At 48.2% G+C, this 27,453-nt stretch overlaps 1 protein-coding gene across 3 annotated transcripts in view; it reads left to right on the top strand.

Moving 5' to 3' along the window:
• LDLRAD3 (low density lipoprotein receptor class A domain containing 3) overlaps positions 1–27,453 on the top strand; it is a 247,447-nt gene that overhangs the window by 62,612 nt on the left and 157,382 nt on the right. For all 3 annotated transcript variants that reach the window (XM_057695997.1, XM_057695999.1, XM_057695998.1), the window contains exon 2: positions 10,157–10,303. In XM_057695997.1, coding sequence (XP_057551980.1) covers positions 10,157–10,303 — 147 coding nt within the window. The remainder of the gene's footprint in view (positions 1–10,156; positions 10,304–27,453) is intronic.

Genomic DNA, 27,453 nt, shown 5'->3' with positions numbered 1-27,453 from the left:
AAACTGAGGCCCAGGGGGATGGAGCCATACCTCCAGATCCCGACAGTGAATCCCATGTACCTTTCTCTTTTGAGCTGCTTCATAACCACGTGGTTTGGAAGGGTTGGTTCGTGGTTATAGTTTGGCTGCTGTCAAAGAGCCTTAGGAGTGATCAAAGAAGGATGAATTGTTTCTTAGGAATGATGAAACTGAGACTGTCTTGACAGTGTCAGAAGAAACAGCCAGGGTCAAATTGTGAGCCCCTTTACTACGTTCTTAAAGCCTAGTGACTATCTTCAAAATCTGCTTTTTCAGACCTAAGTGACCACTCGTCTCAGCCAGCCAACCAGCCCCACCTGCTCAGGCTGTGCCCTTTCCAGGGAGGCAGAGGGAGAAAAGGGGCCCAACTTTGTCTAAGTTACCACTATGCCAGCTCTCTGAGGAGAGGCAGGGAGATTGTGGAGGGAAGGAAGGAGTAACAAACTAGTACTGTTTATTAAACTCCTACTATATGCCACCTACTCTGTTATATTTACTTTATCCCTCTATTATATATGTGTGTGTGTGTGTGTGTGTGTGTGTGTGTGTGTATCTCACATCCCTCTATCCCTCAGCAATGCTAACAGGGAGGTGGGGTCACCCCAGTTTCACAAGTGGAAAATTCAAGCTCAGAGAGGGTGACTCACCTGTCTGAAGTCACACAGCTGGTTACAGTGATAAGAGAATCTGGCATTTGGCAATGATGATGGGGCGTGCCGAATCACAGCCTTGGGTGCCCCAGCTCAACCCCCTCCCCCATTTGCTCAGCCTCCTGCAGCCCCATATTGGGGGGTGGGGTGAGGGGGCAGATGGCATGGGCTATTCTGAGAAAGAAAGCTTTCCTGTGGCTTTTTCCCATCCTGACATCTCAGGGAGTTAGTATTTAAAAAATATCTGACCTTCTGGCTGGGCCTTGCTATTTTTATTTTTGGAATGTCATGGCTTAGTTAGTTGGGTGGGTAAATCTGTCTTATGAGATGTGTTTATTTTTTTCCTCCACAATCCGCTTCTGCCCTGCAACTGTTGCTGCCTTTCAGAAAATGAAAAGGGTTTGTAATAGACTGAATCTCGCAGATGGATGTCCTTGCATTTTTTTTTCTCAGTGTGAACACTTGCCCCCTTTTATCTCTCCTCCTTTTATAGTGGATGGGATTTTTGATGCTAGAACATTAGTGGTAAATGGTTCCATATGTCTTTCATAGACTTTTCTCAAATATTAGTGTAATATTTGTTCTTTATAATACATTTTATTAATGAAACATTTTTTAAAGGATGAGAAAAAAGACCAAGAATAACACAAAGAAAGCCTGTGTGCTTCCCCCCAGCTTCGTTGAATTCTTTTTTTTAACTTATTTATTTTTATTTATATATTAAATTTTTTTTTGGCTGTTTTGGGTCTTCTCTGCTGCATGTGGGCTTTCTCTAGTTGCGGCAAGCGGGGGTATTCTGTTGTGGTATGCGAGCTTATCACTGTGGTGGCTTTTCTTGTTGTGCAGCACAGGCTCTAGGCGTGCAGGCTTCAGTAGTTGTGGTATGCAGGCTCAGTAGCTGTGGCTCACGGCCTCTAGAGCACAGGCTCAGCAGTTGTGGTGCGTGGGCTTAGTTGCTCCGTGGCATGTGGGAACTTCCTGGACCAGGGCTTGAACCCGTGTCGCCTGCATTGCCAGCCAGATTCTTAACCACTGTGCCACCAGGGAAGTCCCTCCATTGAACTGTGATATTTTGTCATCCTCGCTTCAGGCTGTTTGAAAGAAAGAAATCTTACAGTTGAAGTTCATGGAGTGCCCCCTGATCCCATTCAACAGAGGGTAACCACTGTCTTGAATCTGATATTTTCCTTTCCTGTACATTTTCAAAAATACCTTCACATCTGGATGTAACCATAGAGTAGTACGTTTTTCAAGCTGGATTTAAGTTATATTCTGCAACTCGCTTTGTTCGTTAAGCATTAGGTTTCTCCGGTCGACCCATGGTGATCCCTGCCACCCCAGTTCGTTAAATTGCAGCCCTGGCTAGTATTCCGTGGTTGTGAATGGACCCAGTTCTTCACCCGCTGTTCTCTTTTTGATGACCACTTGGTGTGTCCTGCAGTTTTGCACAGCAGCAGTGCCTGGGTGAAGGCTCTCTTGCTGCCGTCTTGTGCACACTTGCCCCCCGGCCTGGGGTGTGCACCGCCGGAGGATTGACTGGGTTAAAGCCTCCATGCATATCTTGAACCTCACCGGGAGTTGCCACATGACCCTTCTGAGTTGCTCTGCACGTGCAGCCTGGCGGTTCACGTTGTATCCCATCATCTCGCCACGTGAGAATGTCGGACTTCAGAATTTTGCAAGTCTGATGGGTGTGAAAGAGAACTCCCTTGTTTCGTTAATCATTCTCTGATTACAGGTGAGGTTGAGCCTATCTGAAGCGGCTATTTGAGTTTTCTCATCCGTGAACATACCTGTTCATTCCATTCCTGACCGGTTTTCTGTTGGGCAGCCTATGTTTCCATACATGGTCTTGTAAGAAAATCCTGAATATGGGTCTTTGTGGCTTACCTGTATGGTGGATACCATTTCCAGTTAGTTGCTTATCTTTTAAGTTTGTTTATAGTATCTTTGGATGCCTGGCAGTTTTACATTTTAATGCAGTGTTATTTATCATTGTTTATGGCCTGTGCTGTTTTGAGTCTTGTTTTAGAAATCCTTTCTTACCCTGAGCTCATGAAGATATGCTTTGGGGCCTAAATGAAGCTTATTTTGCTTTTCTGGCCTTATTTCTTGGTTTACTTTGGTATTTTCCATACTTGTCATGGGTTTATCTGTGCAGAGCGGAGTATAGGCTGCAGAACGATTTCCAGTGACTGTACGAGTGGTTGCAGCCGTCCTGGGGCAGATGGGCCTGGGTTGAACTTGGGGTCAGAGGTGAACCCCCCTCTTCTTGATCCTTTGGCTGTTTCTGAGAGGTGCTGAAGTGTGGGGATGATTGGTCCGCTCTGAAGCCTGGCTTATCTGCAAGCCTGATAAATTGGTTATAAAGTTGTCCCCTCTTCCATCTTTCAGTTTATCTTCACTGCCTGATTCGTACTTCCTGCTGTGCTGTCGATTGCAGCTGAAAAGACAGAAGGCACATGTGGCCAAGTTCTCACCTGGGCCTGCCATGTGGGTCACCCTTGGTGAGGACGTGGCATGTGTGAAAAGAGAGCACCTGTAAAAGCTCATCCAGAAAAGTTCTTTCCTTCTCTTCCTTCCCTCCTAGGAGCTCATGTTTTACAGAACCAGTCTCATTTGCCCATTGTCTTTTACACAGAAGTATAAGCAGGTTCAGGTAGCATTTAGATAAATTCACAGAACCTGAGCATGTCAGAACCAGACGGGTCCTTAGGAGTCATCACTCATGCAGTCAACAAGCATTTTCTGAGTGTCTGCTGGGTGCCTGGCACTTGCAGGGAACACAGGGTAGCAGGGCTACTGTGAAGGCAGAGAAAGAGAACGGATGTTAAACTCCTGCCAGGTGTTAAGAGCTTCAGTAGATGTTAGATTTTCCCTAGTGAGAAGTCAATCATCAACTTCTTAAGGGCCATTAAAGGGAGGCTTTAAGAGGGTTGGGGATCAGGGTGGGGCAGGGCTCAGAGCTCACCTTTGAGAATCAGCGTCTTGAGGAACAGCATCCCCCAGTGGTGCCGTCTGGCCCCTGAGCCGTGGACCCGGGACCTTGCAAGGGCAGCATCCTGACAGCCCTGCAGATCCCCGCGACGTTAATGCCGCTTAGACATAATTTTCCTCATGAAACGCAATGAAGCGTAACTAAAAATGTAAGTAACAGCTTCGGGCCCTTAATGAGGCTATAAATACAGTTCGAAAATAATTTACAAAGCTATTTCCTGGTGAAGAACTGTCCTTTTCCTAGACCTGTTTGCGTTCTCTTTGCTTGCCTCATTATACTAGCCGTTGGCTTTCTTTTCTAACTCATTTTAAGGAGGAGACAAAGCATGTGTCTTTTTTGTAGTGGCTGCTGCTGTGCATTGCACGGGCAGCCAGGTGAGGCGCAGACGCTGGGCGGACAGCTAGGCTCACTCACTGTTCAGGTGACTCACTCCATCTGTGAATTGTTCCTGCAGGAAAGTTACACCCGATCTTCCTTCAGGGTCAGTGTAAATGTAATACACGGTGCGTATACATATGAAATCTGTGGATGCCAAGGGTCCGCCTTCCTGGGCTAAATCCATGCGTCATTTTATAACTTCTCACCTATGTCCCTGTGCTGTATCTTCCTTGAACAGGTGGGTACGCAGAGACTGGGGCTCCTGGAATGAGCTCACGGGGCGGCAGGGCAGTGTGCCAAGTCTCGACAGAGATGGAGACCTGGCTCTGCTTACATGCTTGGAGACAGAGGGCCATCCTCACTCCGGGGCTCAGACGTCCACGCATGACTGCTCCCTCGCTGGTGACAGCCAGGATGCTCCCCGTGGCCAAGCTCTAATGGGAAGCAGTTTGGTGAGAACCAGATGGTTCTGGGAAGTGCTCAAGACAGATGTCTCTGGTTCCACCTGACTCCGATGCCGCCATGAGGAGCAGTCTGGGGGAGCAGTCCGGAGTCAAAGGGGATTTTCCAGGATTGTTTAGAAACGAGTCATTACAGACCTGCTCGCTTGGTGCTTTCGTGTGCCCGTGCATGGACTGTACGTGTGTATTTGAAGGAGGGAGTCGAAGGGAAAACAGGCAGTTGTCTTCAGTGGCCTCATAACGTTATGTTGGTGGCATTATGTTCCAGGCAGTGGGAAGAGCTATGTTAATTCTCCAGGGAGGTTTTAGAGACGATCTAGTTGAGATCTGCAATTTGGAATGCTAAGCTCTATGTGTGTCTGTACGTTGATGTGCCTGTGTCTTGCTTTGCTCTTCATTGAGCCTGCAGACCGATGATCGGGAAGCAAAAGATAAAAACTAAGGTGACTGGGCAGAAATCTGAAAGCAGGGCCTGCTGATAGCTTGCAGATGCCAAGTCTGCATCTTGCATCACCATAAGGGGTGATCTTAGCGACAGGAGATCAGCAGAGGGAGAGAGGAGCATGTGGAGGTCTCCAGCTGGTGGAAGAGAATTCCCATTTCTCAGCTGGAAAGGTCAGCATTACTCACTGCACGTTCCCGAAGGAGCAGGATGCAGCAGCTGTCTTCAGTTTTTGCAGTGCGTCCTCATCACAGTGAAATTTGTGGGTGCCAGAAATTTTGGAAGAAGCTGCAGCAGCAGGCTCTTTGCTTTTGCCCAATGAGGAAGGACTTGCAGTTTCTTTTTTTTCATTCTTGGTGCAGATGGTGTAGTTATTTTAAGTAAGTGATGTGCTGCTGCAGTGAAAATGGGCAACTCTTTTTCATTTCTCAGCTTAATGAAAAAAGGAAAAGGAGAAGGAGAAATCCCAGCTAGCCAACTTTGTGCTAATGCTTGTCTTTTTGGATTCTAAATGTGTCCCAAGACACTGAGATGGGATAAATATTTCAGCCACTAGAAAGTCCTGCTGTCGGCCCGAACAGATTTCTAACCTCTTTTAAAACAGACAGGGTAGTAATTTACTTGCACAAATCCAGACACCTCCCTGTCCCTTATTTTTAACTATGTATGTACAGATCCCACTCACCTTCCAGCGGGATGAGGCGGGGATAGATGGAACTTTCCAAGGAGGAGCATGAGGGTTGGGGGATAAATCAGTAACTTAGCATGTGGTTTTCTTCTGAGAATGACCACAGATATTTATTGAGAACCTATGAAGTGTCAGATGCCCAGGACTCAGTGCAAAACAAAGCAATGCCCTTCTGCCTTCAGGTGCGTGCAGTCTGGTGAGGAGATAGTGCAGATTCGTCCGTGAGTGCAAGCTGGGATGAAGGAAGACACAGGACACTACCAGAGTGGAAAACAGAGGGATCAGCTTTAGGTTGGGTGTCAGTGAAGGAACCTCAGAGTCAGTGAAGTAAAGCTGAGGTCGGAGGACGAATGGGATTAGCCAGATATACCAGTTTGCTGGGGCTGCTGTGACAAGGTACCACAGAGTGAGTGGCTTCAACAATAGAAATTTATTTTTTCTTGGGACTTCTCTGGTGGCGCAGTGGTTAAGAACCTGACTGCCAATGCAGGGGACACAGGTTCGAGCCCTGGTCTGGGAAGATCCCATGTGCCGCAGAGCAACTAAATTCCAGCGCCACAAATACTGACCCTGTGAGCCACAACTACTGAAGCCCATGCACCTAGAGCCCGTGCTCCACAGCAAGAGAAGCCACCGCAGTGAGAAGCCCAAACAGCAGCAAAGAGTAGCCCCTGCTCGCCACAATTAGAGAAAGCCCGCACGCAGCAACAAAGACCCAACGCAGCCAAAAATAAATGAATAAATAAATAAACTTTAAAGTATATTTTTTAAAAAATGAAATTTTTCTTACGCATCTGGAGGCTAGAAGTCTGAGATCAAAGTGTGCAGGGTTGGTTTCTTTGGAGGCCTGTCTCCTCGGCTTGTAGATAGCTGTCTCCTCCCTGAGTCTTCACATGGTCTTCCTTGTGTGTCTGTGTCCTAATCTCTTTTATAAGGATGCCAGTCCGATGGGATGAGGGAGGACCCACGCTAATGGCCTCATTTTAACTTAATCACCTCTTTAAAGGCCCTATCTCCCCATAGAGTCACATGCTGAGGTACAGGGGTTAGGACCTCAATATATGAATTTGGGGGACACAATTCAGCCCATAACACCAGGTGAAAGGTGCGCGAAAGAATTGGGGTGAGTGAGCAGCGTGTGTGGAGGACCACTGCAGGGAGGACATCCGTGTTGGAGGAAACGGTGGGAATGAGGTTGTAGAGGTAGGCGGGGCCTGATCATGGCGGGCTTTGTAAACCATGGCGGGGGTTTTATGTTTAGTATAAGGGCACAGAGGAGCCGTCAGTAGTGTTTAAAATCTCCCTCTGCTGTGAGGAGAAGGAACTGGGGGGAGTGAGAAGTGAAAGGTGGAAGGTTGGTTGAAGCCAGGATTTCTCAAGTTGGCACTCGACATCTCGCGTTGGGTAGTTCTTTGTTGTGAGGGCCTGCGCGTTGCATCACAGGCGTGCAGCAGCATTCACGAGAGGCCACGATCAAGAATGTCTCCAGACACAGCCAAAACTGCCCCCCGTTGAGGACCCCTGGTTTAAAGGGGCGCAGGGTCTCGGCAGCTTGGCTTGAGTGGTGCCAGTTCAGTGAGGCACCTTGGATGGGTTTGAGGAAGATTTTTGGAGACAGAGTCAGCAGGATTTAACCTCTCTTTGCCTCATGCTTTCGAGTTTGACGATCCTGTCACTCACCTAAAGCACAAGGCCCTGCACCGCTGCCTGCGTGATGGAGTTGCTCAGATGCTCACAAAGACTGCTTCTCCGAGGTATCGTTCACCTGGCCCTGCGGATGTGCGCTCCTGCCAGTAAGGCACTGGGAGCCCTGCGGCTGCAGGACCACCTGTGTCGAACCCACGTGGCATTTCATCTCTGCGTCGCACCCTCTCATTTGTCAAGTGCCCGTGCCCCCAGCCTCTTGACTCTCAGAGCAAGCACTTTGGAATCGAATCTGGCCTGTTTTCTGGCCCTGGAAATCAGAACAAGAGTTCACAGTCTCGGTGATTCTTCCAGGGGGCACGCCTTCGAGGCACGAGCTCTGCACGAGAACGTGTAAGTGATTTCCGAACAAATCAGAGCAGCAGTTATGTTCTGGAGCTCTGTAGAGTTCCCTGCTGGCGGGGGGAGCCCAGAGCAACTGTTAGGAAGCAGCTGGAATGTGTAGGTTTTCAGGGTTATGATTGTGTGTCTGGCCGGGATCCAGCACCTGGCTGTCCTTCTAGGCTTCCCTCCTGTGAGACCACTCCAGTATCTCACACCTCTGCCCAGAGATGGGGAATTGCTTTCATGACCATCTCAGGGTTGGTGGTGGCTTCCTCAAGTCCAGTGTTGAGAGGGAGTCTGATATTGAGGGTGGGCTGACTGGACAGAGTCCCGTGATGAGTGATGTCTGACGTGGGTGGAGAGTTGGGAAAATAGAGGCACAGTACATTCACGATTCCTGACTATCAGAGCTGTGTAGGTTTTTGTTTTTGTTTTTGTTTTTTCATTCCATACCCGTTGTGGCCTGTGCTGAGCTTTCCTGCCCTGGTCTTTGCCATCTTTCGGTAGACCTGAGGGGTCCTTATGTTTCATCTCTGTGTCTGTCAACGAACACTGCAAATGCCGCTTCTTTCCTGTGACCTTTCTTTAATGCCTTGAATTTTGACTTTATCTTAAGAACATTGGGGAACCATTCAATGGCTTTTTAAAACTGAGAAGTGTCATGATCGATTTGCTCTTTAGAAAGATCCCTCTGGCCGCAGAGATGGACTTGAGGGGAAGCAGGGGTCACTCGTGGCAGTGATCCTGGTGAGAGATGGTGGTGATTTGGGCCACCATCATGGCTGTGGCAGTGGAGGCTAGCCTTGGTGATTGGCCATCGTAGGGGGTGATTGAGTGAGGAGGGGACAAGGAAGGGTTTTAGGAGCCCAGGGCAGATTTTTAGGGCAGATGAAGCCCCTTGCAACTGCTCTCTAGAATTCTGCTCTTCTAGAATTCTTCAGTGAATTATGAAAGCTCACTTTCAGTAGGGTGTCATGTACAGTATTAATTCCATGCAGTGGGGCAGGTGGTCCACAAGGAATACCCGTGGCACCTGGGCTAACGTGGTACCACTTGCCTGTGGCTGTGTCTTTTCCAATTTGTTACCCACTTGTTCCAGTTGTAAAATGTTTTTAGTATCACCCCAGTAATACCATAGCCATGCAGCAGAGTGACTGCCCATTTCTCCTTGGGGAGGTCAGGGAACACTACAGAGACAGAGTAACATAGAACTTCTGTGCTAACAGGTATGTCAGGATTTACCAGGAGACCCCATGGGTTGAAGGGCATTCCAGGTAAAAATCACAGCACGTGTAAAGGATAGTGGGATGAAAGAAGGTGTGATGTCAGCAGTCTGGCATGAGATGCTTCTCTTTGGCAAAGCTTGTGGAAGAGCATCATGGGTCCTGCTCTCCTCCCGCTACCCCCAGGCAAGTCTGGACACTTTTCTTAGTACAGGGCACTAAAATTGTTAGTATACCCTTGTGCCTTTCCAGCCTGGAGCAGGGAGCCCTAGCTTTCATCTCTGCGTCTTTAGCACGTAGCAGAAGTGTCTGGTCATAAATGTTCAATAAATGCTTATTGAAGACTGAGGAGGGAGCCCTGGAGGGACGGGTCTTTTTTCCTCCGTTTCCTCTGAGGCCGTTTCATTTCCTGATGGCTCCTGATCTCCCAGCCATTGATCACACTGGCTCAGACGGATCATATTGATCCAATTCTAGCTCCCTTGACAGTCTGCCCCCAGGGTCTGTTGGTGGATGAATTCAGCTCTCTTTGGCCTTCCCTGTTTGCTTTCCAGCCCAAGAGTTGGCACTTTTGGGTGAGGGCCCTGGCATTCTGTGCCTGTGATCAGTGGAGTCGAGTGTATACTTTGGAGCCCGGTGCAGAATCTCCGGGAACTCTTGGCAAGCAATCCAGGGACCTTGGTATTCTCTTAGGGTTAGAAGGCCTGTGTTGAAGTTTTGGTCTCGCCTTTCCTCCCCGTGTGAGCCCCGGCAGATCAGTTTTGTGGGCTGGGGCTCCTGTTTCCTAAAGTGAAATGATCTCCCAGTATTCCTGCTGACTTGGCCCAAGTTCAAGGATTCTGTGATCATAGGGCCACAGAACCTGAGGCCTGGAGGGAGCCTGCAGTTCCTACTGGAGGCACTGAGAGTCCCACACTTACTTCCATCTTGGAACCTTCCTTTTTAGCCACTGCTGACGTCCAGAAAAGAATGTTTGTGTTTTATGATTAGGCTTTTCGACAGAGAAAGAAGAAAAGTCTGTGAGTGCCTGTTGTGTGCTCAGCACCAGCGAAGGGCTTTCCCTGGATTTCTCCATTTAGTCCTGGCAGAATCCCTGGGGATGGGGCAGATTATGGGTCCATTTCACAGATGAGGAAACTGAGTCCCAGAGAAGTAGTGTCACCCACCAGAAGTCTCACGTACACAACCCGTGTTGAGAAGAGTTGTGGGGGTCCAGGTCCCTGCCGCCTTGGCGGCGCTGTCTGACCACTGTGTCCCCTCTCTCCCACAGAGAGCCAGCTGCTCCCTGGGAACAACTTCACCAACGAGTGCAACATTCCAGGCAACTTCATGTGCAGCAATGGGCGCTGCATCCCCGGCGCCTGGCAGTGCGATGGGCTGCCCGACTGCTTCGACAAGAGTGACGAGAAGGAGTGCCGTGAGTGGCCCGGCGCTTTGCTGGGGGGGGCGGAGTCCTGGGGCATCGGGGAGGAGTTCCAGGTCTGGCTCAGCCGTGTACCCTCTGATGCTGCCAGTGGCAGGGCTGGGGCCTCTGGCCAGCTGTCCCCTGAATGACGGGCCTCTGGCCTGCCAGCATGCCTTCTCCGCCTGTAGCTCTGTCTCAGAGCATCATGGTCTGTGCAGAAACAGGGGTCTTGGTGGGGTGGGAGCCACAGCTTTAGGGGAGCAGAGGACCCTTCCACCAGGCTCTACTCACTCTCACCCAGGGGTACTCTCCCTGCCTTCAGTTCACCTGGATTTGAACCCAGGGCTGCCTGACCCCAAGGTCCAGGCTGGTAACCATCTTGCACATCTTCTACGTTGTGCAGTATTCTTGAAGATTAAATAAACTGTCGCTTCACGTCAAGTATCTAGCGTGGAGTTGGTACTGACTTTATAATAATCTGCTTCCAAATGCCCTTCTCTTTGCTGACACCTGGACATCATCTTCCACTGGGCACCACCAGGACCGGGATTCTTTCTGATCCTCCTCACCCCTCTCGTTCTTCAGCCTCTTTCCTGTTTTGTACCTGAAATCGGCGTGAGATTCGTGTCAGTGGTTATCTGTGAGAAAGGAGGCAGGAGGGCTGTGAGTTGAGAGGCCTCCCGGGAGGGGACCGATCATCGCCTTTGCCCTGTAGAGGCGTGTTTGTCTTCTTTGCCGGAGTGTGGTGCCGCGAAGCGCTCTGGCCACAGCACGCCTGCCAGCAGGAAGCACACCCAGGAGTGCTGGGCCCAGGGTTGTCCGGTGCCTGGGGACCACACAACTGGACAATGATTCTTGGCTCTTTTCTGGGCTTTGGGCACCAGGCCACAGGGCCTCTTGCACAGGAAAACTATGTGTTCTGGCTCGGAATCTGTCTCCCTGGGAGCCAGCTGAGGAAATGAGGAGAGGATGATAGTTTGAACGTTTCACCTAGCTGTCAGTGGGAGTTGAGGCTCAGCCTGTGGAAGCACAGGAAGGAGCACTAGGTTTGGGGCCCCCTCCGGAGCCAGGCCCCCTCTGCCTCGTGACGTGCATCCTCTAAGACTGGCCCCTCGGAGATCCGTCCAGAATCCCTGTCGCCCGCCTCGACTCTGCAGAGAGATTTTGGGAGGAAGTGGGTCAAGAGTATGTGTTCTGGTGGGAAGTACTTCATCGGGTTTGCTGGATGTGATTTCTTCTGAATAGACTACTATCCATAACGCGTTTTTAATTTTTGCAGAATTTTTTTTTAAAAAGCATTAAGTCTGTTTCAGCTTTTTCTCTTTCGAGCCTGGCTTCAAAATTGCTGGACGTTGGATGTTGTCATTTGAGTTTCACATGAGAGAGTATGCGTGAACCCTGTCCTCTATCCCGTTTTGAGTATTATTAAACACTCTGAATACGCAGGACGATCATTTTCAGAATATGGTGTGTGTTTGAACTCCGGTAAATGCAGATTGTCTTTAGCTGAGCTGGGCGTGTTCAGAACAGGACACTGGGACAAAATGCAGGATTGGAAGTTGAGACCTGAGTTTTCTTCCCAGCTTTGTCAATTTCGGCTGTGTGATATTAGCGTTCTCTGTGACATGCTGTGTCCTGTGCCAGTCCAGTTCCATGAACTCATGCGTAAACGGGAAGAGTTGGTGGAAAGAGAGGGCTAAAAAACAAGGAAAAGAAGAGATGGTGTGGGCAGCTGCCTGGCATGGTTTGGTTTGGTTTGGAACAGGCTCACCTTGGCTATTCTCCATTATTTTTTTCTCCTCATTTCCTACCCTTTACCCCCAAGTGTAGTAGAGACTTGATGGACATTTATTTAGTCTTTTGATCAAAACATAATTTAAAAAAACTGTGCACATAAACACAAGCATTCAAAAAACCTTTCCTCTGTTGCCCTTCTTTTTTCCTTTTGGTCTTTAAATGATAAAAACAGAAGAACACTATAAAGTTTAGACAGTAGAGGGAAGGAAAAGAAGTCCTTTTTCTGAGACAGAGTTTCTTTGCATTTCAGATTTCTTACATATTCCCTTCCAGTCTAGCACCTGAGGCTGTGAGCCCTGGAGAAGGGCAACGTCCAAATCCCAGCCCTCCGTCCCATCCCTCTCCCCTCATGCTGTGTGATCTTAGCGGAAGTTACCAGAATGGTCTAAAACTTATGCATTGGAAGGATTAAATGAGAATTCCTTAACTTTCTGCTGCCTCAATTCCCTTCTCTCCAAATGAGAATAGTCAGCCTTCCTAAGAGGCATTGTTTTGACATTTTAATGCATGTTAAGCACACAGCACAGTGCCTGGGTACAGTCAGTGACTTGTAAATGTTAACTGTTATTGGTCAGTTTGCACAAAGTATCGTCATTGTCATGGGGACACATGATTGAGTAACCTGCTTTTTCAACCTCACTTCAGAGACCCTTTGCCACATTGTCGCATATGTAGCAACTGTAATGGTTGTTTTGTGAGGTTACCTGCTGTTCCATCAAGTAGATGCACTGTAACCTAATCATTCCCCTATCATCGAGTGTTTAAGTCTCTTTTACTTTTTGACTTCTGCTGATCAAAATGTTTAGGGTCAATTAAGGAACTTATCCATGCCCAGAGGATAGAAAAACAGCATGGTTTCAACCAGAGCCAGGATAGGCTGGGCTGAGGTGTCCAGGATAGGTACCATCTGGTCCATCCTTTCCAAGGCTCTCTGAGAATGGTCCTTTAGAATTCGTGCCACCTCCTTCTGTCTTGCTCAGAAGTTACAGGGTTCTTTCTCTGATTCTTTGAAACAACTTGGTCCTTAGAGGAAGGAGAGTAAAGGTGGCTGATGGTCTCACTTGGGAGAGGTGATTGCCTCAGATGCCCTGTGAAACAGCTTTGGCATTTGGAAGAGAATACACTTAAACAAGAAGTCTTGCCCTTTCCACAGGGTGAGAGAAGGGCTCAGGGAAGCATGTCTTGGACGGATACGAGGCAGAGAGCAGCTATTCTGCATCCATGGCAGAGGAAAGATTTTTGTGAGACAGGAAGAAACTTTTTTATTATAAAGGTAATAAAATCCCATATTGTAAAAACTAGGGGAACAGGAAAGGAGAAAAACAGAATCCCACATACCGTCTGTATGCTAACAGACCCACTATTAGCATCTTACAAGTTTACATTCAGGCTTTTCTCAGTTGCAGTCACCATAGGTATACACTTTTATATTTTAATTTTTTCCCAGGTAACATTTCAACATTCTAATATTTTTCTATATTTTTCCCCATATTTCTCTACCACTTTTAATGCTTAAATAGTCCATTCACTTGGTATAATGTAGTTTATTTACTTATTGTTTGGCATTGATGTCATTTCCAGTTTTTCAGTGTTAGAAATAGTATTCATAGTTGTGAAATGAGGGTAGATATAACTTTCCCCTTGTTTTGAGAAATTTTCTTCAGCTCAGTTCTCAGAAGTGCAATGACTGGGTCGAAGGACAGGAACCTTTTCTGCCCTTGATCCAGACTGCCCACTAGTTCTGCTAAGTTCTGCACCAGCTTGCTCTCTCACTGGCAACATGTGAGACGTCTGGCTTTATTTTAGTCTTTTCAGCATTGGGAAATATCTTAAAAATAAAAGTTTTTCTGGTTCATTTAATAGCCGAAAGCAGTTACGTATTTTCATTTTCATTTTTTAAATTATCTGAAGAGGTTGAATGCTTTCCCATCCCCCTATTTACTAGTTGTATTTCCGACCTTGTGAAATATCTATTAACGGACTAGAATAAATTTCCAATTGGGTTGAGTCATTAAATTTTCCACCTGAGAGTTTTGAGAATAGAGGCTCATTTGGGGATAGTCTGAGTGTTATTTCTGTTCTTGATTAGTGGAATGCTCCAAATGATTGTTTTATCCAAGTAACTTTTTGTTGGAATAAAGGAATAAGGATATGTTTTAGGAAAACATAGAAGTTCCATGAAAGCACTGACTATGACAAGAGCAGTGACATGCCATTACTTGAGCTTCCCCCAGCTGCATGATCCTGGGCTCTTTATATTATAGTAACTCGTGGATTGCCACAAGCCTTATGAGAAAGGGACTGTTAGTATCTCCAGATGAGGAAACCGAGCCACAGAGAGATGATTGCCAGCCGCCCCAGAGAGTAAGTCCTCATACCCTCCCTCTGTCAGAGGCCACTGGTGGGTTCACTCGGTCTTTTTGTGCACAGCAGGGATCTGTGTTCGTGCTGGACAGGATCATACTGTATGTTATCACTACCGACCTGCTTTTTAAAGAAATTAAGAAACATCTGTAATGTTTTTCTATGTACAGGCATACCTTGGAGATACTGTGGTTTCACTCCTAGACCACCGCAGTATTGGTTTCCCAGTGCATATGAAAGTTGTGTTTACACTATACTTTAGTCTGTTAAGTATGCAATAGAATTACGTACATATTTTAATTAAAAAATACTTTCTTGCTTAAAAATGCTAACCATCATCTGAGCCTTCAGCGCGTTGTAATCTTTTTGCTAGTGGAAGGTCTTGCCTTGGTGTTGACGCTGCTGACTGAAGGCTGGGGTGGCTTCTGAAGGCTGGGGTGGCTGTGGCAATTTCTTAAAATAAGACAACAATGCAGTCTGCTGCATCGAGTGACTCTTTCATGCACGATTTCTTTGTAGCGGCAATGCTGTTGATAGCATTTTGCCCACAGAACTTCTTTTAAAAGTGGAATTAACCTTCTCAAACTTGCTGCTGCTTCTTAGCAACTAAGTTTATGTAATGTTGTAAATCCTTTGTCGTCACGTCAGCAATCTTCACAGCATCTGCACCAGGAGTGGATTCCATCTCTAGAAACCACTTTCTTTCCTCATCCATAAGAAGCAACTCCTCGTCTGCTACAGTTTTATCGTGAGATGCAGCAATTCAGTCATATCTTCAGGCTCCCCTTCTAATTCTAGTTCTCTTGTTGTTTCCACCACGTCTGCAGTTACGTCCTCCACTGCAATCTTGAACCCCTCAAAGTCATCTGTGAGGGTTGGAATCTTCTTCCAAACTCATGTTAATGTTGATATTTTGACCACTTCCCATGAATCATGAATGTTCTTAATGGAATCCAGAGATTTTTCATTTTCCTTTGCCCAGATCCATCAGAGGAATCGCTATGTATGGCAGCTATAGCCTTACGAAATGTATTTCCTAAAGAATAAGACTTGGAAGTCAGAATGACTCCTTGATCCCTGGGCTGCAGAGTGGATGTTGTGGTAGCAGTCGTGAAAACAGCAGTGCTCTCATGGTACCTCTCCATCAGAGCTCTTGACTGACCATGTGCATTGTCAGTGAGCAGTAGTATTTTGAAAGGAATCTTTATTTCTGAGCAATAGGTATCAACAGTGGGTTTAAAATATTCAGTAAACCATGTTGTCAACAGATGTACTGTCATCCAGGCTTTGTTGTTCCACTGATAGAGTGCAGGCAGAGGAGATTTAGCACCATTCTTAAGGGCCCTAAAATTTTTAATGGTACGTGAGCATGGGACTGAGTTTAAAGTCACCAGCTCTGTTAGCCCCCTAACAAGAGCCTGGCCTTTGAAGTTTTGAAGCCAGGCATTGACTTCTCGTCTCCAGCTATTACATTCCTAGATGGCATCTTCTTTCCATATACAGCTGATCTGTGTGCATTGAAAGTTTATAGTCACCTTTATTGATTATCTGAATTCGATCTTCTGGGTAACTTGCTATAGCTTCTGCATCAGCAGTTATGGTTTCACCTTGCACTTTTGTTAAGGAGACGGCTGCTTCCCTTAAACCTCATGAACCAACCTCTGCTGGCTTCAAACTTTTCTTCTGCAGCTTCCTCACCTCTCTCAGCCTTCAGAGAGTTAAGGGCCTTGCTCTGGATTGGGCTTTGGGTTAAGGGAAAGTTGTGGCTGGTTTGATCTTCTGTCCAGACCACTCGAACCTTCTCCATGTCCGCAATAAGGCTGTTTTGCTTTCTCATGATTTGCGTGTTCACTGAAGCAGCACTTTTAATTTCCTTCAAGAACTTTTCCTTTGCATCCGCAGCTTGGCTAATTGTTGAGCATTAGAGGCCTAGCTTTCAGCCAGTATTGGCTTTCGACGTTCCTTCCTCACTAAGCATAATCATCATTTCTAGTTTTTTTTATTTTAAACTGAGAGGCTTGTGACTCTTCCTTTCACTTGAACACTTAGAGGTTGTTATACGGTTATTATTTGGCCTGCTTTTAATATTGTCGTGTCTCAGGGAATAGGGAAGCCTTAGGAGAGGGAGAGAGATGGTGGGATGGCCAGTTGGTTGGTGGAGCGGTCAGAACACACACAGCATTAGTTAAGTTCACCGTTTCATATCGACGTAGTTCGTGGAGCACCAGAACAATGACAGCAGTAACATCAGCGATCACTGGTCACAGGTCACCATAACAAATATAATAATAATGACAGCACTTGAAATAGTGCAGTCATTACCAACATGTGGCACAGAGACACAAAGTGAGCAGATGCTGCTGGAAAAACGGCTCCACACAGTGTTGCCACAAGCCTTCGGTGTGATTTGCAGAAAACTCAGTAACTGCAAAATGCAATCAAGTGAAATGCAACAAGACGGGGTGTACCTGGAAGTGTCTTCTCACATGGCTCTTAGTCCTGTGAATCTCGGAGAGAAGAGACTGTGCTTTATCACTGCCCCTTGCTGTCATAATAACTCTGCACCTTTCGAGAACATACATGTGAGCTGGAATCAAGAGCCTTAAGATCTCCTGCCACCTCTGTGTTCTCACCACCTGGGGGAGGGATCTTGGAGGGTCGAGATCTGTGGCACAAGGGGGTTCGTTTTCTTCTTTGAAAAACTGTATTGATTGCTATCTTTGAGGCATGTACAGACTTTTAAAGTCTCAGGCCCCTGGTGTGTGTGTGTGTGTGTATGTGTGTTGGCGGGGATGGGGATAAATTCAAGAATCTTGTCAAATGATAAAATTTTAACGAATCTCCAAATCCAGAGACGTAGAAAAACAGATGCAAAAATGGAATTTGAACTTTATTTGCTTTTAGTGTTCCCAGCCACTTCTTGAGCACAGCTTTTAACTGCTCTGGTGTGATGGCAGAAATCCAGGAGATTAAGTTGAGAGGGCGAGTTTGAAGTAATGATCACCAAGAAATGTAAAAGGGGAGGAAAGCCCAGTCCGAAACGCTTTCTTTTCTTTTTATGGTCTTTCTCAGCGTCGGCCTCTAGGTGGTGCCACACATAACGTTTTCTTCTAAAGCTGGTGCTCCAGGGCAGGCAGAAATGAGGGGGAGGAAGCCTGGCTTCTGCGTTGTTCTCCTTACCAAACTCCAGCACTCATTCAGCCTTTTCACCAAGGCACCTACGGCTTGGCGCCCATGCAGGATGCCGCAGGAAATCAGGCAGTTTCCACGGGATGGTACAGCTTGCTTCTTCCTCTCCTAGGCTGCTCTGTCTTTTCTTAGAAAAGGGGGCTGTGACAGCGGACGTGCTGTGGGCCTGGGAAGGCAGACCGTCAGTGAGTTGGGAGCTGCAGCTACAGTGGGATCCAGTCGGCCCCTTTGGCTGAGTAAGAAGCAAAACTGGTGTGACACTACTGTGTCCCCACCCTCCAGACTCATGTGTCGAAATCCTAACCCCAGGCCCTCAGAATGTGACCTTGCTATAGAAAAGAATGTGTTCAGAAACATAGATGGACGTGGAGGGCGTTACGTGAAATAAATCAGACAGAGAAAGACAAATACTGTATAATATCAGTTATGTGTGGAATCTAAAAATCACAACAAACTAGTGAATGTCATAATCAAGAAGCAGACTCAAAGGTGTAGAAAACATACTGGTGGTTACCTTGGGGCGGGGGGGGGGTGAATTTAAGAGGAGGGGATTAAGAGGTACAAGCTATTAGGTATAAAGTAAGCTGCAAGGATATACTGTACACCATGGGGTACGTAGCAAATATTTTCTAATAGCTATACATGGAGTATAACCTTGAAAAATTGTGAATTCACTATATTGTACCCCTGTAACTTTTATAATATTGTATATAAACTATACTTCAATTAAAAATGTTAAAAATTAAAATAGCATGAAAAAACAAAAAGAATGTGACCTTATTTGGAGATAAGGGCTTTGTAAAGGTAATCAGGTTAGAATGAGGACATTCGAGTGGGCCATATCCAACATGCCCTTACAGAAAGGGGGGAATTTGGGACACCGAGACCCATGCAGAGGGAAGACGATGGGAGGACAGAGAGAGAGGATGGCCATTGACAAGCCAACGAGAGAGGCCAGGGACAGATCCTTCCCCACAGCCCTCAGAAGGAACCAGCCCTAATGACACTATGATGTAAGACTTCTGGCCTCCAGAAGTGGGAGACCGTACACTTCTGTTGTCGAAGCCACAAAGTTGTGGTACTTGGTTACAACACCGCTAGCAAGCGAACCCAGCCATCTACCCATCTCTTGTTTTTGAAAACATTGTTGTGTAATGAGTGAGCGACAGCTGTCCCACAGCTGTGTAACAGGATGGCGGTCACAGACATCCCACTTCTGTTTTTTTTTCTTTAACAGTTTGAAAGTAAGAATCTTACTGTTACAGGTTGAATTATGTCCCTTCCGAAGACATGTTGTCGTCCTAACCCCCAGTACCTCCGAATGTGACCTTAGTTGGAACTGGGATGTTGGGGATGTAATTAGCTAAGATGAGGTCCTCCTGGAGTCATGTGGGCCCTTGATCCAACATAACTGGTGTCCTTAGAGAAAGCCGTGTAAAATATGAGGGACGAAGGCCATGTGACCACAGAGGCAGAGATGGGAGTGGTGCAGCTGTGAGGAAGGAACGCCAAGAATTGACAGCTGCCCCCAGGAGCTAAAAAGAAGCAGGGGAGGACTCTACCCTGAGTCTCAGAGGGAGTGCGGCCCTGCTGACACCTGGGTTGCAGACTTCTGGCTTCCAGACACGTGGGAGGATACATTTCTGTTGCTTGGAGTCCCTCCGTCTGTGGTGCTCAGTATGGCAGCCCAAGGCATCGAATGCACAGACGTCTCAGGGGCGATTCAAGTGGTTTGGGCTCCTGTGGGCCAGCCCAGCCCGGTAGGTGTGGGCTTTCTTCTGTCAACCTCCCTGCCCTCCCACCTGCCATGTCGCCCCAGGGTGGTGGTGGGGGAGCTGTGCTCTCCGTCTCTGCTGGGGCACCACTCTGCTGTGTCCCGCGGTTGAGCTGTCCCGTTTTCCTCCTGGTCTTGGAGCTGGTAGGCCATTGTTACATGCTGAATTTCAAAAGCCTTCTGAAGATGCTGCGCTTCAGAAAACGAGCGTCTAGACCATCACTGTGGTTTAACGCTGTGCTTCAGAATGAAAACCCACATTCCTTCCCAGCACTCGTGCTGCAGAAGGAATCCAAGACCTCTGTGTGTTAATGTTCTCCCTTTCTAGCTTAGTCATTTGGTTTGTGTATTTGTTCTTAAACATCTCGGGTAATTCCAGGCATGGCCTCCACTTAGTTTCTTTCGTCTCAAATGTCAGACCATAAACCCTGTGGTTAAAAACCGGGGCTTTGGGGGCCAGCCTCCTTTTATGACTTCTGAGGCTCTGGGCACCAGCTTACCTACCACTACACCAATTTCCTCATCTGTAAAATGAGGATAATAACAGTACCTACTTCATGGGTGATAGTTAAAACATTTAACAGGTGGTATGTCCAGGTGGTAATCCAAGTTAGAAATAGGGTGAAGATCAGCTCTGCGCACCACAGGGCATTGCTGTCCGTCTTAAATCAGCTAGTGTATGTGAAGCTCGCAGCTGGGGTGCCCGGCCCAGGTTAAGCATTCAGTAAATGCTAACTCACATTATTCCCTCAAAGGTGCCAATGACATTATCCTCAAACCCAAGTCTGCGGTGACATTTTTGGCCTCACGATGCTAGACGTCCAGCGTATCCCTCGCCCGCTCCCCCAGAGACACACACCGGCCCTCTCTTCCTGCTCTTGCTCTGAGAGCCTAAGCCTTAGAAACCCCTTCCTTTGCTGGGTCAATATCTTCTTTTCACTCCAGAGACTCTTGAACACACAGTCGTGAGCTCTTATGGAATTCTCATTGGCTTAGAGCTCCCAGGAGCCAGCTAGGCACGGAAGCTGCTGTATGAGGGAAGGAAACCAATATCTGAGGGCCTGAGGTGAGCCGGGCAGGCTCTTTGGGTCACAGGGAGGGGGGTTGGGAAGTCACCCTCCTGCGTTCAGCTGGGAAACTGTGTCTTCACAGCCCTGCACTTGGCCCCCACCCGCCAGAGTGTTCCCAGTTCTGCCTGAGTCCCACACAATTAAGCGCCTAAGTGGATTTTGATGACGGCATTTTGCTGCATCGCTTGAACAGTCTTCTGAAATCTCTGCCTTCACTCTGTTGGCCTGAAACCCGCACCACCTCCTGCAGCCTCCAAGGTCTAGGACTTGTAGAAGTCACAGCCTTCCAAGTCCTCTCCCCCCCTCCCAGATGTGCGCTTTGTGCCCTGTGCCGATGGCGCAGTCCAGATGTTGGGATTGCAGTATGAATTCCCAGGGAGTCACCTGACAGCTACTTAGGGACAATTTCCGGCTTGTCAGGCTACACTTGACCTTAACACGAATTTGACCATATGCTAACTTTCCTAAAAGGGCCCCAACTGCTGTTTGAAGATGCCAGCAATTTTGCAGCAGGTGGAGAAATACGAAGTGCTACAAAACTCTCCGGGTATATCAGTTGCCTGGGGCTGCTCTAACAAAATACCGCAGACCGATGGCTCAAAAGAACCAAAATGTATTCTCTCCCAGGTCTGGAAGCTGGATGTCCAGAATCAAGGTGTCCGCAGGGCCGTGCTCTCCCTGAAGGCTCTAGGGAATGGTCCTTCCTTGCTTCATCGCTGGCATTCCTTGGTGTCTTCGACTTATAGAGTCAACACTCCAATCTCTGCCTCTGTCATCACATGCCGTCTGCCCTGTGCTTGTGTCTCTGGGTCCAAAGTTCCCTGTTCTTAATAGGATATCCATCACTGGCTTAGGGTCCACCATCATCCAGCATGACTTCATCTTAACTTGATTATATACATGCACAGACACTACTTCCAAATAAAGTTCCACTCTCAAGTTCCAGGACACTAATAACCTACCACACCGGGTGCATATTGACAAGGTAGGGTATGCAGTGGTCAGTGGTCTGCGCCACCCAGGACCAGGCCTGCACCGTCAGCTCCCTGGATGTCCCTGTGCTGGGTGGGTTCTCACTGCACCCACTTGGGGAGATTTGTTTTTATTGTTTTACTCCTCCCTTTATAGCTGGTGGTCATGGAACAGGACCAGGTGTGTCAATAGAACAGGAGTAGTTGGAGAGCCTGGGGAGAGTGCTTTATATGAGAAAAGTAGTAAATTTTTTTTAAAATCAGTTATAGAAGCAGTCTTACTTCTATGACCTGGTGTCTTGATTTGGCTACTTCCATGATTTAAAAAAAAAAAAAGGTACTCAATGCTGGTGCATGTGTAGGGCAGCCTGTGAAAGTCCTGTGTCTTTAAAAGCCACAGGGGTGGGAGGTGCTGTAACTAAATTGCTGCCTGTAGTTCTCTGCCTTCCAGTCCACCTGGGAGGAAGTTCGGAGGACTCCCAGCCAGATTGCGCTGTAGGCAGCTTTTTTGTCCTACACAAGGACATGAAAAACATGAATTAGTTGCTAATGTTTCTAAATCGGAAACTTGCTCATAAAAATTGGGATTACCAGGTTTGCTTGGAAAATTAGATTTAGTGTTCGGATACTCTGCACTCAGGAAACCTTGTTTCCCCTCCGAGTCTATGGTGCATTTCACCATCTTGCTCATTCAAAGGCCTTCCGTGTTTCTTTAATTGTAAGGCATGCATCTTTTTACGTTTTCAGGTCTCTGAAAGTGAGATGCCTCTTATAATCGATGGGGTAAGAAAACATGTGTCCTAGTTTAATTGGCAGAGTTTTTTCTTTCTTAGTTGTATGTAAACTAGTGGCATCCCTTATAATTGGTGGTGTCTTAGAGTCGGTGGCATTGAATTAATTTTCTGGCATTGAATTAATTGTTAGCATATGGTGTTTCAACCAAAGGTGCTGACATTTCCAAACAGATAAACGTACCATGTGTGTCTGTTTTCCTTGGGGTGCTTGCTGTGCTTGGGGACAGGAGGCATCGTGCAGAGTGGGAGGGGCCTGTCCCTGGGGCCACAGGGCATGGGTTGAGTCCTGACTCTGGCACATGTGAGCTGTGGGCCCTGGGCAAGGTACTTAGCCTCAGTTTCCTTAAATCCCGTGGAATTTTTATGAGGATTAAATGAACTAAAACCTTGAAAACTCTTCACACTGCTCCTGGCACAAAGGAAGTGCTCAGTAAACAATAGCTGTGCTTTTATTGGCGGTGTGGAGTCACGTTTCTGGTTTAGATCTCAGCTCTGCCACTGGCTAGTCACTTTCCTTCTGGAGCCTTTGTTTGTTTTTCTGCAAAATGGGAGCAGATCCGGAAAGGGTGTATGAGAGTCAGATGTTCGCGTGCTGGTGTCTGGCACACAGCAGGCGCTTAATAAAATATGCTTTCCCATCTTCTCCCATCCCCAGCAATGCGTATTCCCTGAAAGGGAGAGTCTCTAGGGCTGCCAGAGAGTGTTTGATCCAGGCGTCCCTTGGGATCCTTCAGTCATCAAAGATGGGCTGGAAGGTGCTCGCTAGATCCTACTTTCTAACAGATTCTGTAAAGTAAGGAAGATGGACCATTCTATTTCAGAAATACTGGGAATATTCAGGATGACAGCACACTAGTCAAAGTGAGCAAGTCCTCTTCCTGGATCCTTTTCAGAAGACAGAACCCAGGGACCCCGTAATGCCCTGTTTTGAGGCAGCCTAGGGTGGGAGAGCCCTGTGCCAACACCAGTGATTTCAAGTCCCCGTTGCCCCCGGCCCCAGAAGGTGAGAGGAATCAGACTCTCTACTGGAGGTCCTGGTTCCCCCTCCATTGGAGCTGGGACAGGAAACCCCAGACCCTCTGGTTGGGGGTGGGGTGGGGGCGGGGATTGAGTCAGGTCTGTTGAGGTAAGGTGTCCTGGAGCCTAGATAAAGCGTGGTAGGAATATGTGCAAGTTAGGATCTCCCTAGAGGAGAGGAACTTTTTCATTTCTGGAGTCATCAAAGCTCCCAGTTGTTAGACAGTTTTGTTTTATTATGTGGTTAAGGCTCGCCCTCTCACATCCCTGCTGGTGTCATTCTAATCCTTTTCTGGTGGTAACAGGGAGACTCGAATGGCCTCTGCCAGAACCCCCACCAAGCCCCATTTGGTTTCCTTGGTCCCTACCAGGTGGTGGCAGCTGCTGTTTGGGACCTGCCAGTGCTTTCTTGGAGACCACCAATTTACATGCCAGTACTGTCACCAGCTGAGAAGTTAGTGGCACGGAGTCAACCTGAAGTCATCTTTCAAATCAACTCTTTTGCACAAGTTTCAGCTTCTCTCCATCTCTCTAGTCCTCCCCGCCACTTCCAGAGAACTCTTATTACCAGCGCTGTGTGCTGCCTTTTCCCTGCCTGCAAGGGGAGAATCTCAATGAAGTGCCCCGAGCTGGGAGGGTTCATGTTCCCGTGTCCCTGGAACGCGTGTGGCCAGGTTGTCTGGGCCCTGTCGTTCAGGCAGTGCTCTTGTTGCCAGGACTTCGCTGGAGCTGCAAGAGGGTGTCAGTGGTAACAGCCTCCACAATTGCTAATAAAATTTAAATGGCTGCAAAATCACAGAACATCAAAAAATTTTTTCCTGACACATCCAGGCAAATCTTGCTGATCCAAGTGAGGCTGTGACTATGCAGTCTTTTTATTTTTGTCTTTTAATGCAGACTTGCACTTTCATCTGCGATAAAGCTAGTTTGCAATTGCCTAATGACTTTTTCAAAAATTCAGAGGCAGATGAGAAAGTAATAATTAAAAGAAGAGGATACAGTGCATGCACGTGATTTCGACACGTGAGCGGAGTGGTTTATTTGCTAGTAACACTTGAAGACTAGTTTCCTGCCGGTTTAGAGTCGGAGCACAGGGGGGCAGAAGAGAATCTTTGAGGTCAGGAAGGTAACTGTATTCCCCTCTTAAAAAAGCATTTGAGGAACTTTTGGCTTTTGACGTGGTGACTACCATGTCCTTTGTTAAGATCCCTGCAAGAGGAATCCCGTAAAATGTAGGCAATGTCTTTGGGCAAACAAGGCTGTCAGGTTTTCTAGATTCAGTGGTTGGAAGAGAAAGGACTAAAATGGTTACATGCAGGTGTTCTGTGGCCCACAGCACAGAAAAGCTTCAGGTTAATTCCAAATTAGGATACAGTCTTTGACTCCTTTGGAAAGGCGTAGTTGGCATGTCCCTGGGTTGTTTATTTGTCTCATCAGTGCTTTTCATTTTGGGGGGATGCCAGTGTGGTGGCAAGGGAATCAGTGTCTCCGATTCTCAGCGCGATTTAAATATGCAGGGGCGCAAGACCACGTTGGTTCCTGCTGTCTCTTGTTGGGGGCAAGGGTTGTTGGCCTCTCCAGTTCTTTTGGGATCTAGCGGAAAAGCCTGTGACCGTTACTGACCTAAAGCACTTTAGGGAGGGATCGGGCACTGTTGGAGGCGCGGGCGATTCTGGTGAGGTGGCTTTCCTGGTTCATTGAGGGCGTCACGTGCCCCAGAGCAGGGTGGGCAGCCTGCTCTCACGGTGACTTTATGGCGGTCACCCAGCGTGGTGTGTTTTTTTCTCTTGGCCATTTTGTACCTTTCAGCCAACAAGAGGAGAGCCTGCCCGTGGCTGTGGATTTGTTCCCGAGTCTGCTCAAGCCCATCCCCGTGACTCTGCCACGTGTCTTGAGGCCTTTTTCTGTTGAGCTCCTGGACACAGCCTGTTCCTAGATGCTCAACCAGACAGTCCCACTGCTCTCAGTGCCCGGGCAGCCCGGTGGGAAGCCCTGTCGGGGATGGCAGGGAGCAGATGGTCCTGATGCAGAGTACAGCACGTCTGCGCCACTCGGGGTCTGACATTAAAAGCCAAACTGTGGTTGTTCCCGGTTCCCTGGAATTGAAGACACCAGCTGGCCTGATGCTGGGGAGGGGTGAGGGAGAGAGGTCACATGCTGCCCACAGTCAGGGCATGTTTCTGGGGTGCAGCAGTGACAGTGCAGGTGCTGGGCTGCCCCGCTTCCGCATCCCTGCCATCACTCACGACCCCTCTGAGTGTCTCCTGAGATGGGAATGTTGCTCCGCTTCCCCATTTTGCCTCTTGTTCGCAGTGTGCTGGGATGTTGGTTCTAGTGGTGACTTGAGGAAGAACCTGTGCGGCCGCCCTGACTTTGGGGACAGGTCTGGCATAGCAGTTAGGACCCAGGCTCTGCCACTGCGTTATCCAGGTCTGCTGAGATGCAGACGCCAGGACGAGATGAGGCGTCCTGGGAATGGGAGCAGGGGAAGGCAGGGAGGGCAGACATGGAGGTGGGGCGTTTGTGGAAGGAGAGGTGGAAGGAAGGAGAAGGAGGAGGGCAGGAGAGTCTCAACTGCAGTGCAGGCCACGAACGGTTCCACCAGGACCACAGGTGTCCTGGAGCGGAAGGCACCTGTTGGCGGTGTCCCAGGTCTCGCAGGGAAGGGCGGGTCTCAGCACGCCTGCCTGCCCCGTCAGTCAGTGGTGGAGAGCAGCCCATGGAAGGCGCGGCGTTGGCCCGAATGTGGCTTCGGGTCCAGTGGTGCAGAAGCTCCCATCAGTCGTGTTCCCTGCCCCCGGAGAGCTGGTGGTGCATTTTCCTGACCCCCACAGCCACTGATGAGCTATGTTTGTGCATTCACTAATGCACTGGACAAACATTTATAGAGCACCTACTGTGTGCTCGGCACTTGCTGGCACAGGGCAGGAGGAGGAGGGGGATGGTGAACAAGGACATCCCTGTCCTAGGAGAGGCCAAACAAGTCAGCCGAGGCGATGAAGCAGGGAACAGGGTGTGACCCATGCTGGGACAGGGGCACATCCTGGGTGCTGAGATCCCGCAGGAGGGAGCCCCGATCTTATCTGGGGCATCCAGGGAGTGTTCTGAGGGAAGCTGCTGTCTAAGCTGAGACTGGGAGGTGAAGGATGAATAAACCAGTAGCAGATGGAGGAACTTGCAGGGAAGGGAAAGCCTAATGGGTAAGCGGAGGGCGCTGGGTATTCAGGTCTGCCTGTGGTAATGCCTGTGGCTGGTGCGGAGGAGGAGCACTTTTCAGGGGTGTTTAGAGAAGTATGGGGTGGGGGGCAGTCATGCGGGGCCTTGGGAGCCAAGGGTAGGATATGAGCCCTGTGCCTAGTGGTCAATAGCCCGATGAGCGGGTCACATCAAAGTCTACCACTTCCCGGCTGTGTGACCCTGGGCAAGTTACTTAACCTCTCTGTACTTCAGGTGCCACATCTGTAAAATGGGTCTCAGGTAGTTCTGTTTCACAAGGTTATGAAGATGAAATCACTCTCTGCAAAACTCTTGGAACAATACCTGTCACTCAGTAAGCATTCAACAAACGTCAGTTGTCGTTCTTACCATCACTCCATGCTTTAAATTCTCGTGCACCAGAGTGCTGGTACAGCCGTCTCCAGTGCCTGCCAGCTGTCCTCAGTCCCCAGACTTATCAAAATGACATGACTCATACGTTTTCTGAATGAATGAAGGGGAGGTTGTAGGGTTATCTCCAGGGCTCAGCAGGAGCTGCTCCACATCGTATCGTCAAAAACAAAAACGAAAAATGAAAAAAGAAACCCCAGTGACTACGTTTTCCTTGAGTTTTCTCTTGAACAACAATTGAAGGGGGCTTTAAGCTGTTCCTCACCGGAGGTCCTGGTGTCTTAGGGAAGCCCTTATCCAGCGTTTCCTAAAACGCGCTTGGTGGGTCACCCGACTTACTATTCATGTAGATTTGGGGACAACTCAAAACCCACTGAAGCAGAGTCTCTGAGGTTGAGGCCCAAGAATCTGCCTCTTACCAAGCAGCGCTGGGGAGTCTTGTACCCATGATATTTTGAGACGTTCTTGACCTATGATTTAACTAACAGTCTCGTGAAGGAGGAAGTTATGTAGGACAGATCTTGCACCGTCAGCCTCTTTACATATCAGGGGAGCAGGGATGCCCAAGCAGAGCATCCAT

This window comes from Hippopotamus amphibius, chromosome 9, assembly GCF_030028045.1.
Source record: "Hippopotamus amphibius kiboko isolate mHipAmp2 chromosome 9, mHipAmp2.hap2, whole genome shotgun sequence".
Lineage (NCBI taxonomy): Eukaryota > Metazoa > Chordata > Mammalia > Artiodactyla > Hippopotamidae > Hippopotamus > Hippopotamus amphibius.
The sequence above is the reverse complement of the archived record's forward strand: the minus strand, read 5'-3'. Positions and strand labels throughout refer to the sequence as shown.